The sequence below is a fragment of the Microtus pennsylvanicus genome, chromosome 7, assembly GCF_037038515.1.
Source record: "Microtus pennsylvanicus isolate mMicPen1 chromosome 7, mMicPen1.hap1, whole genome shotgun sequence".
Classification (NCBI taxonomy): domain Eukaryota; kingdom Metazoa; phylum Chordata; class Mammalia; order Rodentia; family Cricetidae; genus Microtus; species Microtus pennsylvanicus.
In genome coordinates, this window is record NC_134585.1 from 118,008,428 (window position 1) to 118,027,653 (window position 19,226).

At 47.6% G+C, this 19,226-nt stretch overlaps 3 protein-coding genes across 3 annotated transcripts; 2 read left to right on the top strand and 1 right to left on the bottom strand.

Moving 5' to 3' along the window:
• Positions 1-84: 84 nt before the first annotated feature.
• On the bottom strand, positions 85-585 carry LOC142853310 (histone H2A type 2-A). Its single transcript, XM_075978088.1, has one exon. It carries the CDS (start codon positions 529-531, stop codon positions 139-141), a length of 393 nt encoding a protein of 130 aa, XP_075834203.1. The 5' UTR covers positions 532-585; the 3' UTR covers positions 85-138.
• Positions 586-14,577: 13,992 nt separating this feature from the next.
• Positions 14,578-15,108, top strand: LOC142853313 (histone H2A type 2-A-like). The gene has a single exon (XM_075978090.1). It carries the CDS (start codon positions 14,593-14,595, stop codon positions 15,052-15,054), a length of 462 nt encoding a protein of 153 aa, XP_075834205.1. The 5' UTR covers positions 14,578-14,592; the 3' UTR covers positions 15,055-15,108.
• A 388-nt stretch (positions 15,109-15,496) lies between these two features.
• On the top strand, positions 15,497-18,741 carry LOC142853314 (histone H3). The gene has a single exon (XM_075978091.1). The coding sequence runs from the start codon at positions 15,956-15,958 to the stop codon at positions 16,364-16,366; it is 411 nt and encodes a 136-aa protein (XP_075834206.1). The 5' UTR covers positions 15,497-15,955; the 3' UTR covers positions 16,367-18,741.
• Positions 18,742-19,226: the final 485 nt, after the last annotated feature.

A 19,226-nucleotide genomic window follows, 5' to 3' on the forward strand; every position in this document is an offset into this window, starting at 1 on the left:
GGGAACGGGCCGCCAAAGGCCACGACACCGGCTACCGTGACACAACTCTTTAATCTGAAGGAGTGGGTGGCTCTGAAAAGAGCCTTTGAGTTCGCGAGCGTCCCCGGGACGCGAGCCGCCACGATGCGGGTAGCGGCCTCACTTGCCCTTCGCCTTATGGTGGCTCTCGGTCTTCTTGGGCAGCAGCACGGCCTGGATGTTGGGCAGGACGCCGCCCTGCGCGATCGTCACTTTGCCCAGCAGCTTGTTGAGCTCCTCGTCGTTGCGGATGGCCAGCTGCAGGTGGCGCGGGATGATGCGCGTCTTCTTGTTGTCGCGGGCCGCGTTGCCCGCCAGCTCCAGGATCTCGGCGGTCAGGTACTCCAGCACGGCCGCCATGTACACGGGCGCGCCCGCACCCACGCGCTCCGCGTAGTTGCCCTTGCGCAGCAGCCGGTGCACGCGCCCCACCGGGAACTGCAGGCCGGCGCGGGACGACCGCGACTTGGCCTTGGCGCGGGCCTTGCCTCCTTGCTTACCGCGGCCAGACATGACGGAAGACACAAACTCACACGCTCGCGCAAACAGGAAACTGGACCTCGGCGCCGCCGCCTCTTCCATTTATAGACACGGCCCCGATTGTCCGCCTGACGCGCTCATTGGTTCACACGCGTCCTCGCTCCTTGGCCAATAGGAGCGCGCGCTCACAATCCGCTCATTTACATAAGCCGGGCTCCTTCGCCTGGGCGCCGCCGCGAACGCCGAATCACGACGCGCGTGGCCAGAGCCCTCATTTGCCTGCGGCCGTTGTCAGTGCCGGGTCCTCGGGGGCGCCCCGGCCTGCCGCACTTCGGTTCTGCCGGCTCGGGAGCGGGCCGAGCGCGCCCCGCCTGTGACAGGGAGTGCGGCGGTGTGGAGAGAGTTGCCGGGTGGGTGTAGGTGAGCCGCTCCGTCTCCGGTGCGCGCTTCTCGTCCCACGCCGGGTTTCCCGGGAGCTCGATCGTCCGCTGCTTATTTGTGTCCATCGCGGTAGAGCCAGGCGGCCCTGCGCCTGCTGCTCTGTTGCCTGGGAGGTCACCAAGTACTGCTCGTCTCTTGAACAATTCGAAGGCTTTTTGTCTTCTCTAGACGCCTACCTTGTCTTGTGATGATGATGGATTCTGGTTTGTTTTTTCTCCTATTACACACAGAACTTATTTCTACTCGAGTTTCATGTGTGTTTGCGAATGAGGAGTGTAAGTCTGAAGAGGTATTTTAAGAATGGTGGCTTACACGACTGTATTTTTTCTTTTGATGGGAAATGAAGTCAAATCATGCTAATATAAATATTGTCAGAGTGGAGAAAAGCATTAGGCTGCCCTTCAGTCCTGGCAGTGAGGTGGTCTGTGAAGTAAGTCTCTTTACTGAAGTAAAGTTCGGAAACTGCTCCTAAAACATTTGGACACTAAACCTAGACGGTTACTTTTGGGTTTTTAGTTCAGTTTCCAGTTTACACACGGCGTCTTAAGTTTTAAGTTTCCTGTTTCAGGTGACAGGATTGAAGACATACTTCTGTACCAGTCCTTAAAGATCGAAGTCTTATTTGTATCTAGATTTGGATACTGTTTTCGTGCTAGTTTGGCCTATTCTGGAATATAGGTCAGTGTGCTTTCCTAGCGTATGTGAGGGTCTATCCTCAGCACCACACAAGGACGTTGACCGTAATTATCCACACAAATACTGTTTTTCGTGTTCTTTTTGCCTTAGTTTCCTTTCGCGCTGCCACCCTCCTTTAGGGCGTCTCCCCTCTGGCTCCACTGCTCTGTGGTGAGTCAGCCTAATCATCTACCCGGCCGGCTGTTGCACTGTTTCTGGCTCTCCGGTGTTGGTGCTGCACTCTTTTCCCACAAGGTCCCTGCGGATTGGGTCCCAGGGCACCTTGGGTATTTTTGCTCCAAGTAGCCAGTGCTTCTTAAAATTCAACGAAAAGAGATACAGCCGAACCAGACCCTTGTATAATTAACCCCCAAGGAACTTCCTAAACAAGAGTCTGACTACCCAAGGGCATAGAAGTGCTGTATAGAGGGCGGCTTGACTTCAGCGCTGAGCTGCTTCACAAACCCAGTCCCTAAAGAAGCAGGCACCTGTGCTTTTGTAAAAAAATAAACAAAAAGGCCTCCCTTGTGGCCACAGGGTAACTGAAAACTGGCCGAGAGCCTGGCATCGCTGCCTTATTGTGTGTTTGTCTTCCTTTCTAAGGCTGAAGGGGCAAAGATAAGTTACTGTCCTACCTTTCTCTTGCATCACAGTAGCTGAGAGCAATTATCCATGAATTCACCCTAGAGCTGAAATGACCTTTCTGTAGGAGTGAGAGGGATGACCTCACGTGATGACAGCAATATGGACTCCCACCTTGCAGGATCAGAATTGGAGCAATGACCAGACAGACCACACATCTAGCAGGACTGCTTAGTTATGCCTACTTCCTGCCTGCCCCAAGGGGGTTACAGTTTTCCCTCTTCCCAATACAGTCACCTGACTAATTCTCCCCTTTGATTTTCCCTTGAATTTGGACGAGCAACTGAGCCTAGCCCGGGTTTCTAGGGCTTTACCCTAACACCTTTGGTTACTCTAAGGAGTCTGTCTCCTAACTTGTTTGTTTTGTTGCATATTCTAAGGACACTGGCATAGGTTTATGACTTTGGCTTTGTAGAACAGGTTGAAGTGAAAGGTGGTATTGACAAGGAACAAACCTTGCAAATAAGTTGAAATCTATGTTTAGGAAAATAACTTGCATTGGGTTGTGAAGCAGCAGGCAGGGGTGGAATGTGGTGGCTCGGGTGGGGCATCTACATAGTGAAATCTGACGCACCAGCTGTACTTAGTCTGCAGCTTTGGAACTGGGTTTGCTTATTTTACCAAACAGAATGGCTTCAGTGCAAGAAGAGTGTATTTCCAGAAAACATGACAGACCTATAGACGAGTCTCAGATGAAATATATAGTAAAAGATTGTAGTGATATTTCATTTGTATTTTAATAAATAGAGCTTACCTGAAGGTCAGAGTAAAACAGCTGCACTGGTCAGCCTTACAGACCAGGCAGTGGTGATATACACCTTTAATCCCAGTAGCCACACTAGTTTGCTATGGAACCAGGTAGTAGTGGTGCATGTCTTCAATCCCGGCACTAGGGAGGAATATACAATAAAATATGGGGAGACAGCTTTCCGGCAGTCTCATTCTGAGGATTTCTGGAGGGAGGATCACTATTTTTGGACTGAGATAGAGGTAAAAGCCAGTGGCTGGCTGCTTTGTTTTTCTGACCTTCAGGTTAAACCCCAATATCTGTCTCTGGGTTATTAATTGTACCACAAAAGATCGAATATAACAAGTAGCAATGGAATGAATTGTCCAGATCACCCAAATGTTAGGGTCATGCTACACAGCACAACTGGCAATGGTAACATGAACGCTGGTCCTACATCGAGAGTTATGCCCACGTCACACAGAACCCCCAAACGAGACCACCACAGAGCCAGTATCTCATGCAAACACACTGGAGGCAGCAAGTGGGGGAGACAGCCCTGAGTCCTCGGGTTAGGGGTTTTTAAAGGGAAAACCGCAAGCAGGGTGGCACAGCGTTGGCGTTTCGGGGTTGAGTATGGGTACACAATCTCTGAATCCGTTGGTTGGGGTATAGAGGAATTTCAAAACAGCAGTTAATCAGATACCAGTAAGGATGTCTGAAGCAAGCAGATGTGCACAGCTGTTGTCTGGACACCCTGGTGGGTCACTCTGACCAGGGCTGGCACAGTTTCTTGGTGATGTTTATGACTTTTGTTGGGCTGCATTCACCCACCCCCCTTAGGCCCTGTCTAACATGGAGTTCTTTCTCAAAATGGTGTTTGTTCTGCTCCTTCACAGGGAGCCAAAGGAATCTTTTGTAATGTGCTAAGGAACTCGATGCCCAAAAGTTGTGGTTAAATTTCATGTTTTAAGTGCTTGCCAAGAACCTCGTGTATTCCTCTGTGCTCTGTGTTTAACATGGCAGTGGACTCTGGCTTAATGAGAAACATGTTAGATATTGGTGGGGGCGTCACAGAAACCAAATTTCAATTAAAAGTTTAATCCAAAAGGCTAATCGTGTTATCATTCTTCACGGGACATCTTTCTTGAAGTCTCTGTTTTGTATAGCTGTTCCCTCCAAATGAAATTATTTTCTCCTGCAAAGCATGGAGGCTTAGAAGACCCAGGAAATAAAACTTACAAAGCTCAGAAAACTTCTGAAACAAAAGTCACAAGACCTCTCCCCAGGGTTTTACAAGGGATGTGGTATGATTATCAGGGGATGTACAGGCTAAACTCTTGGCAAATTGAGGGGGTTTCAAGGATGCAGTCTCCAAGAGTCCTTTCTTGTACCCAAGTAGGTTTTTTAGTGATGCAGCTGCCTCTGGCTCACAATGCTTCTTTAACACTTCACCCATACTCATAGGTAACCCCAATAAACCTCGCTGGTTCACTAAGCTAGTCTTGGGTGCAATGGTTTCTTTGTTGGTGGTGCCTTATCTGGGGTGAATAGATTCACATAGAGGGTGAGAGGTTCTTGTACACGCAGATAAGCACAGGAAAGCAGGAACAGTTAAACATCCATGCTCATCCCAAAGGAAGGCGATGCGTCCCTGCCTTCCACCATGAACACTGGGAAAGGATGTAGTTTATAACCTAATGACCTTTGCTGTCCTCTGGGCCAGGCTCCACCCGAGTCGCCCAGAATATTATGTCCCTTTATCCCAGACTCCTCTCCCTATCCCCACTAAATCTTGAACCTTGCTTTTCAGTGCACAAACTCATCCTTATGAGGGACATCACTCGTACTTTACAACAGGCTCGGTGACCTGTTATCTTGGGGCCAGCCCAATCCTGACCCCCACAGGCATCAGATATAGCTCAGTCATTCTCCCTAGACCCTTACCATGAGCACTGTTCGAGTCACCAATACCTATCCTTATGAAAGAATCCATATGAACTTGTTAAATAACTTCAATGTAAGCATGTCTTAAACTTTGTTGTATACACAGGACTGAGTTAATTATCATGAGGTAACTTTTCCTCCCAAAATTGTGCTGCTTAAATATGGCTAAAATAAACCACTAGGTGCCAGACTTCAGAAGTTTGGCCCAGTCCTGCCTAAGTTGGGCTGAACCAAGTTTCATTCTTCCCTCACCCATTGTTTTCCTGCCAGCCATGACACAAACAGGGTCCTCACACATCTCTCTAGGATCAATCACACAATACTCTGGTATTGAGATGGCTTCAGAAGCTCAAACTACGGAGTGTCTTTTGTATTCATACTTGAGCTTAATGTTGTTGAAAAAAACCTCTGGAGATGGAGTAGGAGCTGAGGAATAATGTTTATGGATCTCTTACATAATCTCAGCCCTGATTTGAAGTTAGGTGTGGGACCAGACAGGTCACTGGGGACTGCTGGCTAGCAAGTCTAAGGGAAACTAAGCTCTCGGTTCAGTAAAAGACCCTGCCTCACATCACAATCCTGACTTCAAATTCTACTACAGAGCTACAGTGCTGAAAACAGCCTGGTACTGGCATAAGAACAGACAGGAGGACCAATGGAACCAAATCGAAGACTCAGATATCAATCCATACATCTTCGAACACATGATATTTGATAAAAAAGCAAAATATATCAAATGGAAAAGAAAAAGCATATTTAACAAGTGGCGCTGGAATAATTGGATATCAACACATAGAAAAATGAAAATAGGCCAGGTGGAGGTGGCGCACGCCTTTAATCCCAGCACTCGGGAGGCAGAGGCAGGTGGATCTCTGTGAGTTCGAGACCAGCCTGGTCTACAAGAGCTAGCTCCAGGACAGGCTCCAAAGCTACAGAGAAACCTTGTCTCAAAAACCAAAAAAGAAAAAAAAAGAAAAAAAGAAAAGAAAAATGAAAATAGACCCATATCTATCACATTTGGACAAAACTCAAGTCCAAATGGATCAAACATTGGTTCAGCCACACTGAACCTCATAGAAGAGAAAGTGGAAAATACACTTGAATATAACCCCTGCAGCACAGATACTGAGAGAAACAATTAATAAATGGGACCTCCTGAAACTGAAAAGCTTCTGTAATGCAAAGGACACGGTCAACAAGACAAAACAACAGCCTACAGAATGGGAAAAGATCTTCAAAAGGTCTGATCTCCAAAATATACGAAGAACTTAAGAAATTGGACACCAAAAGATCACATATTCCAATAAACAAAATAAGTACAGATCTAAACAGAGAACTCTCAACAGAGGAATCTAGAATGGCTGAAAGACACTTAAGGAAATGTTCAACATCCTTAGTTATCAGAGAAATGCAAATCAAAACTCTGAGACAAGATCAAAAACACTGATGAAAACTTATGCTGGAGAGGTTGTGGGGAAAAGGGAACACTTCTGCATTGCTGGTGGGAACGCAAATTGGTGCAACCCCTTTGGATGTCAGTGTGGCAATTTCTCAGAAAATTAGTAAACAATCTTCCTCAAGACACAAGATAGATACGTTTGAGTATCTATCCAAAGGATGCTCAATCATGCCATAAGGACATGTGCTCAACTATGTTCATAGCAGCTTTGTTTGTCATAGCCAGAACCTGGAAACAACGTAAATGCCCCTCGACTGAAGAATGAATTAAAAAAAAAAGTGGTACATTTACACAATGGAGTACTACACAGCAGAAAAAAAATAATGGCAGCTTGAATTTTGCAGGAAAATGGATGGAGCTAGAAAACATTATTTTGAGTGAGGTAACCCAGACACAGAAAGACAATTATCACATGTACTCACTCATAGGTGGTTTTTAAACATAAAGCAAAGAAAGCCAGCCTACAAACCACAATCCCAGAGAACTTAGACAACAATGCGGACACTAAGAGAGACTTACATAGATCTAATCTACATGGGAAGTAGAAAGTAGAAAAAGACAAGATCTCCTGAGTAAATTGGGAGCATGGGGACCTTGGGGGGAGGGTTGAAGGGGGAAGGGGAGAGGCAGTGAGGGGAGCAGAGAAAAATGTAGAGCTCAATAAATATTATGAAAAAAAAAGATCCTGCCTCAGAGGAACAGAGTTGGATAACAAAAGCTGACCTCCTGCTGTGTGGAGAGAGCACATCCATGTGTGCACACAGCTTAATCTTACGTCCTTCAAATGTCAGTGGAAAGTCAGCCTGTGTGAAATGGAGACCGTGCTTTTGTTTCCCAGCCACCCAGACCCGAATAATCACACAAAAACTCTATTAATTGGGGCTGGAGAGATGGCTCAGTGGTTAAGAGCTTTGCCCTTCCAAAAGCCCTGAGTTCATATTCCCAGCAACTACTTGGGCTCATGATGTGGGAGTGTCATATATCAATCTGTTGATTTCATTGGTTAAGCAATAAAGAAACTGCTTGGCCCTCATAGGTTAAAACATAGGTGGATGGAGTAAACAGAACAGAAGGCTGGGAGAAAGAAGCTGAGTCAGAGAGTAGCCATGATTCTCCCACTCCAGGCAGACGCAGGTTAAGATCATTCCTGGTAAGCCAGCTCGTGGGCTACACAGATTATAAGAAATGGGCTAGTCCAGGTGCGAGAGTTAGCAGAGAAAAGGCTAGATATAATGGGCCAAGCGGTGTTTAAAAGAATACAGTTTCCGTGTAATTATTTCGGGTATAAAGCTAGCCGGGTGGCGGGAAGCAGCCCGCCGCTCTTAATACTACAGGCTCACAACCATGAGAGAACACTGAATACATAATAAATCTTCTTTTTAAAAAACCTCTGTTAATTATAACAGTTTGGCCAACAGCTCAGGCATATTTCTAGCTAGCTTCTTACATCTTAAATTAACGCATTTCTATTTTTTATATTTTACCACTAGGTTTGTGTTACCTCACATCTTGCTTCTTGGGTGGCTACATGGCATCTGCCTGATTTCGCCTTCTTTCTCCCTACATTGTGTAGTTTTCCCACCTAGCTATATTCTGCCCTGCCATAGGTCAAAGCAGCTTCTTTACGAACCAATGGTAATAAAACATATTCATAGCATACAGAGGGGAATCCCACATCATCTATGACTTCATTAGATATGTTTAGCGTATTTAGAATGTGTAAATGTGTTTAGTAAATGTAATATTGCATCATAGTGTATTTGACCTAATATATGACTCCAACATTATTTATTGCAATACAGTTTTTTTTGTTTTTTATTTTTTATTTTTTGGTTTTCAAGACAGGGTTTCTCTGTGTAGTTTTGGCTTTCATAATTTTTGTGTAGGTTTTACTGTTTGTTTTTTTTTCCAGGATGAAACTCTTGGAAAAGAGCTAGGTAGCAGATATAGTTTGTTATGGTGTTGTGATGATTTTTCTTGGTTGTCAAGTTGACTACATCTGGAATTAGCTAGACCCAAGCAACTGGGTGCACCTGTGAGGCATTGTCTTCATCATCTGGCGGGGGAGACCCATTCAAGTCTTTGGAGGTGGAAAGTCTACCGTAAATCTGGGCCACACGTTCTTGCGGCAGCTCATATGAAGGTCATGGAAAAGGGAGTTCTTGCTCTTTGCCTGCTTGCCCTCACTAGCAAGTTCATTCCGTCACTGGCATCGAATCCTCCGGATTCAGGGACAGTATGTGCATGCCTGCTACTAGCTTAAACCTTGGCTACCTGGGACCAGGATGCTGGTAATAAGCTCTCAATTTTAGAATCTAATAGGCAAATCCTTTTCCCCACTTAAGAAAATATTGATAAGTTCTGAAAAACTTAGGCTACACACAGCATACAAGAGCCACCAACTACTGGTATGTTTTGAACTGTATCCACACAAAAGATATATTGACGTCTAAACCACAGTGCTTTAGTATTCTGTCTTATCTGAAAGCGTTTGGGCAGATGTAATCAAGTTGAATTAATTACAGTAGGATTTCATCCAGTGTAATTAATAGCTTCATAAGAAGACAAATAAGGGTTAATGTCAGCTGAATATGATCAAAGTACATTATGTAACTACATGAAATTGTCAAAGAATAAAATTTAAAACTTGCCAGGGAAAGAGGTGAAGTAGAACATCCAGGGAGAAGATGAGGCCGACTGGAGTTATGCTACCACACACAAACATCCCGCTTCCAGGTGCAGAGGGAGAAGGAAGCATCCTTAGATAGCAGAGGGGCCCCCGGCCCTGTCACACACCTCCACTGCAGGCTGCTGGACAGCACGACCCTGAGAGAACAATGTGGGACCTTACTATGTCGTACTAAGAAAGCAACTGCCAAAAAATTCAATTATTGAAATTTATAAATAAAATTCTACATGAAAAGAATGTCAAACCATGTTTGGCCCTGATCAAATGCTGATATTTTAACATTTGCAGACTGTGAGCCAAGTAACTCTCAGAAGATTTTATCAGAGCAACAGAAAAAGAGACTGGCACCGTTCCTGCCTATTATCTTGACTTCACAACAATTTTATCTTTTTGATGTCAAAGAAGCTTTCCCCCTAATAACATTCTACACTGTCCCTTCCATGTTTTTTGAAATGGTAAGCTTGACACAGATGTCTGAAGGAAGCCAGGGCAATTTTTAAACCAATTAGGTCAACCCTAAGGACCGTGTGTATGATGGGGGTGGGGGAGGAGGAGGGGGGCGGATGCTCTGCTTCCTGAGACAGGCAATCCTAATACTGTGTTCAGTCCATAATGCAGAATTGTGTGGTCTTTGCTGAATCCTAGATTCACGGCACAGTCTCTCAAATGTGAGTTCACATATCCATTTGAATCAGTTTATCAAACTGAATGAGAATGCTTGACAGACATTCAACTTCTCAACTTACTTGCTTCTCCGTATTCCATCCTAATAACACTGTCTACCCAAATAGTTGTTCAAGCCAAAACCCTGGGGCCTCACTTGTTGGACTAGAAGTCCAAACATCAGGGAGGAGTTGCTCCAGACACCACTCACACAGCCACAATTGATGCAAAAGCAAGAGGATTTTATTCGGTCATGACAGGGCCCTTCAGGTTCAGGATATGAAGGACAACGATAGCTGTTACAGTCCATCTTTTAAAGTGAACAGACACAAGGGGGGACCTGTAGGTTGTTTTCCAACTTATTGGATTGGCTTATTCAAAGGGTTACTAGCAGTAATTGGTCTATTCCAGGGCAGGAGAGGAGCTGCATGATCGGGTAGATAAGGGAAGCATCTGTGGGCCATCCTGACCTCGGTCCAGTGACTAAATCAATACATCAGGAACTGAGTCAACATCTGTGGGTCGTCTTTGCCTCAATGTAGTAATATGGGGCGTCGGCGGGGCTGCGTCCCCAAGACCCCAGCCACCTGGCTCGGCTAGCTTATGCCCCGAAATAATTACACAGACACTGTATTCTTTTAAACACTGCTTTGCCCATTCTCTTCTAGGCTAATTCTCACACCTGGACTAGCCCATTTCTAATCATCTGTGTAGCGCCCCTAGGTGCGCTTACCGGGAAGATTCTAGCCTAAGTCCATCTTGGGTCAGAGCTTCATAGCGTGCGTCTTCCCTGGAGCAGGTAGCATGGCGTCTCTCTTGCGTCTGCTCCGGAGAGGAGAGCTGTGGAGTCTGACCTCACTTCCTCTTCCTCCCGGCATTCTGTTCTGTTTACTCCTCCCACCTATGGGTGGGCCTATCCAATGGGCCTAGCAGTTTCTTTATTTTAACCAATGACCTTCCTCCATCATTTCCCCTTTTTCGGTTTAAACAAAAAAGAAAGGCTTTAACTTCAACCTAGCAAAATTACATATAACAAAACAGTTATCAAGTAAAAGTTACATCAGAAACATTTATACATATAACAAAATTGACCGTAAATCTCTATCAATAAAGCAAAATCTATACTAATGCAAATTATTCATATCTATATCATATCCCCCTTTAAATGTAAAAGAACATTTACAAACAATTTTTGGGAATATGGGCGCAGTTATTTCTCTCCAAACTGCTTCCTGCTGAATGGGGGCGTCGTTAATGATTTTAGGGTGTAACCTGTGTGCCAGGTTTATCTCAGTTGGCAGTTGAGCAAGGCAATTTTCTGAAGATGTTCACAGCAACCCTTCAGGAGGACGTGGTCCATCATACCAAATCGGAATAGAAGAAATGAACAGGGTCTCATCCTCTGTGAAAACAAAAGAAGAATCTCTTTTCCAAAGTATCATATCCTTAGATCCAAATTCTGAAATCATACCCTCATGATATCCATTCTGGTTCCACTGGGCAGCCCATATAATGAAATGTCTGTCTGTACTTAGCTCCTTTACAGTCAAAATTTTTAAAGAAAACACAATAATACAAAGAATCCAGACTCTCTGTGAATTTTTCATCTTTACGCGGCTTATTTTTACTCTATCAATTTACTTTATTCTGTCTCTTTAAAGACTTTACCTTTTTTTTTTTTAAACCATTAACTTTATTCTCTATATTCCTTTTCTTCTCTCTCTCAAGCCTACGTACATTCATCCAACAGTGTGACTCGTTTAGTGGTCTGAATCTGTCCTATTGTGAATCTGCAATTTTTTACTATCCAGGAGCACTTTTGATTTACACCTTTAAATCACTAGGCGCTAAGCTGCAACATTTCTAGGTTAACTTTTTGCTTTTTGAGCGCATATCTTTGACCTGGAATAACCCTGTAGACCAGGCTGTCTTTGAACTCTCAGAGATCCGCCTGTCTCTGCCTCCCAGGCATTGGGATTAAAGGCGTGTGCTACTACACCTTGAACTCACAGAGATCTGTTTATCTCTGCCTTCTAAGCACTGGGATTAAAGGCGTGTGCTACCACACCTTGAAGTCACAGAAGTTTGCTTTAAGAATTTTAACTTTTAGTCTGCATATATTTTTAACACACTTTAAACCATTCAGAAATTTTCTGTCTTTGAATCTCTCTTTACTGTATATCTCTCTTTTTCTGACCACATGAATCTTTAATTTACCAAGTAATCTCAGTAGGACTAAAGGCGTGGCTTTGACGGCTGGATCCTTAGCTTTCCAGCCTCATGGCTGATATACAGGCTGCAGCCATGTTTATAGCATTTCAAGGTCCCTGCCAGCCAGCAGACAACACTCAAGTCCTCTCTTGGTAGCCGGCCCTCCTGCCTCAAACAGTCAGAGTTTGCCCTGGCAGGATGGCCCACCGGCATTTTTAAACGCGCAGCTTTTTTCCTGCTACGGCTGAAAACCGAAAAGCATGCGTTCAGCTTTTCGTCAACACCGTTTAAGTGTTTCGTGGCAGGACCTCTTAATGAGCTGCAGGGTTTTGCAGCTGAAGCTGAGTCAGGAAGCCTCTCTTAGATGAGGCAGCTTGCTTGCCTCTAGCAAGCAGAGCAGACCCAAGAAATTGCCATAAGAAACATGCTTTACTCTATTCTTTTCCAAGCTTTCTCAGGCTTTCTGTGGACTCAGTTAGCCACACGTCTGGGCGTCATTTGTAGTAATAAGGAGCGGCGGCGGGGCTGCGTCCCCCAACACCCCAGCCGCCGGCTCGGCTCGCTTATGCCCCGAAATAATTACACAGACACTGTATTCTTTTAAACACTGCTTTGCCCATTCTCTTCTAGGCTAATTCTCACACCTGGACTAGCCCATTTCTAATCATCTGTGTAGCGCCCCTAGGTGCGCTTACCGGGAAGATTCTAGCCTAAGTCCATCTTGGGTCAGAGCTTCATAGCGTGCGTCTTCCCTGGAGCAGGTAGCATGGCGTCTCTCTTGCGTCTGCTCCGGAGAGGAGAGCTGTGGAGTCTGACCTCACTTCCTCTTCCTCCCGGCATTCTGTTCTGTTTACTCCTCCCACCTATGGGTGGGCCTATCCAATGGGCCTAGCAGTTTCTTTATTTTAACCAATGACCTTCCTCCATCACCTCAATTCTCAGAATGGAGTTGTTTGAAGATTATTCACAAGGACACAGGAGGATGAGCAATCCAGCATGTGTGTGTGGGCGACTGTCCCGTTTCCAAGAGAGAGTGTAAGGTTTTAGAAAAATGTCTTAGGGTTGAGGGGGCTTAGAAATGCATTAAGAGTCTTTCATACTCTTGCCTGTTTCACCAAAAGACTTATAATTCTACCTCCACAACAGAACTCTAGCTCAGTATTTGTCTAAGTTACTAAGACTATGCTCCAATTGAACATGTCTATAATCTACCAGTGGTTTCCACAGACAGTAGAATCATCCACAAGCTTAACACAAATTACAGAGAGTAGATGTTGCTGGTTGTGATATTTTTCTGGGTGTTGCTGATGCAATGCTAACATAATGGCAGTCCAAAGATGGCACTTTCAAGGGTCACTCCAGCACCAGACACAGCAGAAAGTTCGGAGCTTCGGAGCTTCTGGGTAGCCATTGTGCAAATGATTGACAAAAGCAATTTCCTTTCCTGCACAAAAATCGGAGTTGCCAAAACCAATAATCACAGTAAATGCACACCATGGGTTCTATATGGTTTTCCTTTTGAAGTGCTCCCAGATCTTTTCAGGTCTTTTGTTGCCATTTTGTATGAGAGTAACCCTTTAATCCAAACACTTTGAAGTAAGGCTCCTAGCAGTGAAACACCAAGCATGTAACAGGTAGGCTTTACGTTTCAAGTAGAAGGAATAGAGGGTATCAGAATTACCAGCTAATTCCTAGGTATCACGAATTACCCATCTTCCTAAAAGAAAAGCCTCCGCATACATCAGCATGTGCTTGAAAAAAGCATCAAAGGATTTGTAGAAACTTAAATCTTAAATATTGGATTTTCTAATTAAACATGAATGGAAAACATTCATTGTGCTTAGAAGGTAAGTTTGCTTACTTACATCCACTTTCATTGCCTACATATAAATTAATCAAAGTAAAGTTAAGCAATTGCTTGGCTAAGGGAATCAGATCGGACAAAATGAAAGCTGAAGACAAGTAGAGAAGTAGCCGCACTCTAAAGAAAGATACCCGTGTTCTGTCCCAGGATCATTCTCCGGGCCTAGTACTGTGTGTCATAAATCAGAGAGGACTAAAGGAAGCGAGACACTGGTAAAGGGTAAGAGGAGATGGACAAGCCTTGATCCGAGATGGAAGCAGCATCTGCCCTAGAAAAGGTTCGAACTGTTCAAAAGGCAAAGAGTACTTGGTGACCTGGCCAGCTGCCCAGGCAACAGAGCAGCAGGCGCAGGGCCGCCTGGCTCTACCGCGATGGACACAAATAAGCAGCGGACGATCGAGCTCCCGGGAAACCCGGCGTGGGACGAGAAGCCCGCACCGGAGACGGAGCGGCTCACCTACACCCACCCGGCAACTCTCTCCACACCGCCGCACTCCCTTGTCACAGGCGGAGGGCGCTCGGCCCGCTCCCGAGCCGGCAGAACCGAAGTGCGGCAGGCCGGGGCGCCCCCGAGGACCCGGCACTGACAACGGTCGCAGGCAAATGAGGGCTCTGGCCACGCGCGTCGTGATTCGGCGTTCGCGGCGGCGCCCAGGCGAAGGAGCCCGGCTTATGTAAATGAGCGGATTGTGAGCGCGCGCTCCTATTGGCCAAGGAGCGAGGACGCGTGTGAACCAATGAGCGCGTCAGGCGAACAATCGGGGCCGTGTCTATAAATGGAAGAGGCGGCGGCGCCGCGGTCCAGTTTCCTGTTTGCGCGAGCGTGTGAGTTTGTGTCTTCCGTCATGTCTGGCCGCGGTAAGCAAGGAGGCAAGGCCCGCGCCAAGGCCAAGTCGCGGTCGTCCCGCGCCGGCCTGCAGTTCCCGGTGGGGCGCGTGCACCGGCTGCTGCGCAAGGGCAACTACGCGGAGCGCGTGGGTGCGGGCGCGCCCGTGTACATGGCGGCCGTGCTGGAGTACCTGACCGCCGAGATCCTGGAGCTGGCGGGCAACGCGGCCCGCGACAACAAGAAGACGCGCATCATCCCGCGCCACCTGCAGCTGGCCATCCGCAACGACGAGGAGCTCAACAAGCTGCTGGGCAAAGTGACGATCGCGCAGGGCGGCGTCCTGCCCAACATCCAGGCCGTGCTGCTGCCCAAGAAGACCGAGAGCCACCATAAGGCGAAGGGCAAGTGAGGCCGCTGCCCGCATCGTGGCGGCTCGCGTCCCGGAGACGCTCGCGAACTCAAAGGCTCTTTTCAGAGCCACCCACTCCTTCAGATTAAAGAGTTGTGTCACGGTAGCCGGTGTCGTGGCCTTTGGCGGCCCGTTCCCAAAGTGTAGGATGTAGCGTGGGCCACTCGCTTTAGGCGTCCCCAGCGCCCTTCCCACTGTGTCCGAGGTCCCCCAGGTGGTCGTCTGTGCGGTCGCCCTAAGTGCTCCTGTCCCGGAGCGAACCCCGCACTGTCCTAAGCACTTGGCGCCATATGTCGGTCCTACACATCCACCCTGCATAACTTGTCCCGCGCGCTGCTTCCCGCCCCAGTCTCCTGAACGCTTCCTGCCCCTTCCCCGGGATTGGGACTTAACCCCGACGTCGAGCCCAGGGCAGACGCAAAGCACAATTAGCCCCGCTGTCGTCCGATTCCCCCGGCAAAGTCTACAAGAGGGACGTGTATCGGGACGACGGGGCGCGGCCAGCTCTCGGGATCGCGACGGGGCGATCACTGAGCGACACTGAACATTAGCTATGGGACTTTGGACGGCGGGCGGACGGGTGAGCTCGCGCGCCTCTCTGGAAGAGACGTCCAGAGTAGGGATTTGCAGCCAACAGAGATGTCCCTCTGTTCCCGCGGGGAGCGTTGGCCAGTCAGCTGGCCGCAGGGCTGGACAAGGCAGCGGGGCGACCAGGGGCGGGGCAGCCCCAGCCAATGGGCCGGCCCGGGGCCGGTGACGCCACGGCCAATGGCCCGGCAGCGCGGGACTTTCAAGTCGCTGTCTCCGCCCCGCCGCGGGGAAGACTGCGCCTATAAAGTCGGCCGGGTCGTTCCCTGTTCAGGTGTCCGCGCCTCTCGTCTCGTTGTGTTCCGTCCCCGTCATGGCCCGCACGAAGCAGACCGCCCGCAAGTCCACCGGCGGCAAGGCCCCGCGCAAGCAGCTGGCCACCAAGGCTGCCCGCAAGAGCGCGCCGGCCACGGGCGGCGTGAAGAAGCCGCACCGCTACCGGCCCGGCACCGTGGCGCTGCGCGAGATCCGGCGCTACCAGAAGTCGACCGAGCTGCTGATCCGCAAGCTGCCGTTCCAGCGCCTGGTGCGCGAGATCGCGCAGGACTTCAAGACCGACCTGCGCTTCCAGAGCTCGGCCGTCATGGCGCTGCAGGAGGCGAGCGAGGCCTACCTGGTGGGGCTGTTCGAGGACACGAACCTGTGCGCCATCCACGCCAAGCGCGTCACCATCATGCCCAAGGACATCCAGCTGGCCCGCCGCATCCGCGGGGAGCGGGCTTGAACGCCACGCGTCGGTTCCATCCCACCAAAGGCTCTTTTCAGAGCCACCACGTGCGCCCGAAGGAGCTGTTCGCCTCCCTGTCCTTGCCTTGTCTGTCTACTACGGTCATGGGGAGACGTCGGTTTCGGGGTGGTCGGGGCGCATTTATGGGTGCTGTTTAATTATTTTAGGTGTTGCACTTGTGGCCCTTTAAGTGTTCTTTGCAGGAAGGTTCCCAGAACACTTGTTGAAGTAACCCAGTAGCATGCTCTGGGAACGAATGCTTTAACAGTCGTCTTGCAAAAGTGTTCTATTGTGGCCCTTTAAGGGGTGTTTGTTGAATTGTTTTTTTTTTTTCTAAGCAATTGTTGGGTTTTCTTATTAACCTCTGTCTAGTTCCCTAGTTCAGTCTGCAACGCCTTTTGTCTGCCTGGGCATCTTAAACCTGTGCTGTATTTCAACTGGTATTGCTAATGATATCGTTGATGCTGAGATGGGTTGGAGCGACCCTGCCATAAGGCAGTCGCTAAGGAAACAGCATCGCAGTCCAGGAGTTAAAGGATCTGTTGTGTAAGCTTGACAGGAAGTATCCTCTACTGATAAGTGCCACACCCACCACTGTCCAAACCTGGGTGGGAAAAATAGTGCACCCAGTGCCTGAGCATGTCGGGGACCCTGCTCTAGCGGGGAACGGGCCTTCCTAAAGAAGCTGAATGTCCCGGACACCTAGCTTTCAGCTACCTTATAACCTTTCTAGACTTCTGAAGATAATTGTTGTTTCTTCCCTTTACTTCTAGGCAATGTCTGGGGACTATGTGCTCATGATCGGTGGTAAGTGGGCCACTATCAGTAATATCAAGTGACACCCGCCTCCCCCCTATTCCTGTGGAGTTGAGGAATTAGACCTCTTGTAGCCTCTTGGAACTCAATATTTATTACTCTTGTTTGACCTTATTCTGTGGCAATTGGTTACTTTCTCCCCCTTATTTCCATTTAATTTACTTTAAAATGCCAACCCAACTGCAATATGATATAATATATGCATTATAGATCAGAGACTTTTCTGTATACAGAAACAGACTCTGAATGTCAAGGAAGGACTTGCTATTTCTTGGCCTGAGGAGGGTCTTCTGCAGGGGTGAATGTTGCACCTGAGACTCAAAGATCATAGTAAATAACTCGGGTCATTATCAGGGACCTTCCCTCTTGTCTACTGCCTGAAACTTCTAGGAAATCTTCCAGGAAGCAAACTTGAGCTTTGCCTAAATATTTGAGAAGTTACCAGGCCAAGATTCTTTTTTGTTGTTGTTGTTGTTGTTTTTGTTTTTCGAGACAGGGTTTCTCTGTGGCTTTGGAGCCTGTCCTGGAACTAGCTCTGTAGACCAGGCTCGAACTCACAGAGATCCGCCTGCCTCTGCCTCCCGAGTGCTGGGATTAAAGGCGTGTGCCACCATCGCCCGGCTCAGGCCAAGATTCTTTGAATTCAAGATACTGGTGGTCAGTGACCCAGGGAAGCGCCATGACTCCTCTTTTCACCTCTCTGCCATCTGAGAGCCCCCAGAGCTGGGAGGAGGATTCGAGATTAGCTCTGCTCCAAAGCCAGCCTGTTAACTGGGGTACGGGTCAGGGTCCTTGCCTGCACTCCAGCCCATTCCTAATCCCTTCAATCATTGGCACCTGAGACTCACTGATAAGCAGAGAAACTGACGCAGAAATACTTTTTAAAAACACTATGCCTTTGAAAGGAGTGGATAAAGGGGGAAACTGAGTGCTGGGGCTCTGGTCACTCACTCATGACAGTGACAGTTTCCAGCCCTACCCTGAGTGCCTCAATATGGAACTAGAACCTTGAAATCAGTGATTAAAGTATTCCAACACTGTGCCTATTACACAATGGTGATATAGGTGCGTATTAGAGCACACAGGGCTGGCAGGGATGCAGTAAGAAGGTGCCGGCTGCGAGCCAGGGACAAAGGCTCGGAGAACCAATCCTGTCCCCACTTTGGCTTTGTGTGTCCAGTCTCCAGAGTCATGAGAAATTGTCTTCCGATTAAACTACCCAAAATGTGATGATTTGTTGGAGTGGCCTGCTATGGTTTGAATATGGTTTGAGATGTGTTTCCTCGAGTTCTTGTGTTCAAAGTTATGTCATTCGAAAGTCTGCAGTATGGCTTTGTTGAGGGTGGGGGAATCTTAAATCGGTGGTCTTGTACAGCCTTATCAAGAGCGTGAGGACATCATTCTCAGAATTAATTGATGCATGCCCTTAGGAGATAGTTCTTAAAGAGCTGGTTATCCTAAAAGAGAGACCTTCCTATCTGCTTGGCCTTTCTGCATGTCAAAAGGTCCCTTTCTGTTTCTGCGCTGTATTTTACTGCGGTCAAGTTCCATGCTGTTTGGACCACCGAGTCCGCAGAATTGCAAGCCAAATATACAGCTTTATAGAGAATTTGGATGTTTTGTTATAGCAGCAGACTATAAACAGACAGAATCCTGGCCAGCTTATCCAGCTCACTTCGTTTCTGTTCAGGGCCTCGTTTCATGCTCAGCCACAGTGGATGGATGATTGGGTCCTTCCCACCTGCGTTCAGATATAAGCAGAAAGTTTAGCAGAGGCTTAGAGCTGCGGAGAGACAGCACTTCGCACCCGTCATCTTATTGGACTTTGCTTCAAAGGTTGAGCCCCAAACTTCTCAGAATGAGTGACTTTTTGGAACATTAAAACTATCAGTGGCTAAGCAGACCCATACGCGTGCAGATTTGCACCATGACATGAAACTAAGGCAGATTTAACAGCAAAATGCCAACCAATTTAGATAGCAAAGAGAGCCAAGATCGCTCCACCCACACCAGAGATCTGGGTGACAGTGTGTACATGTCA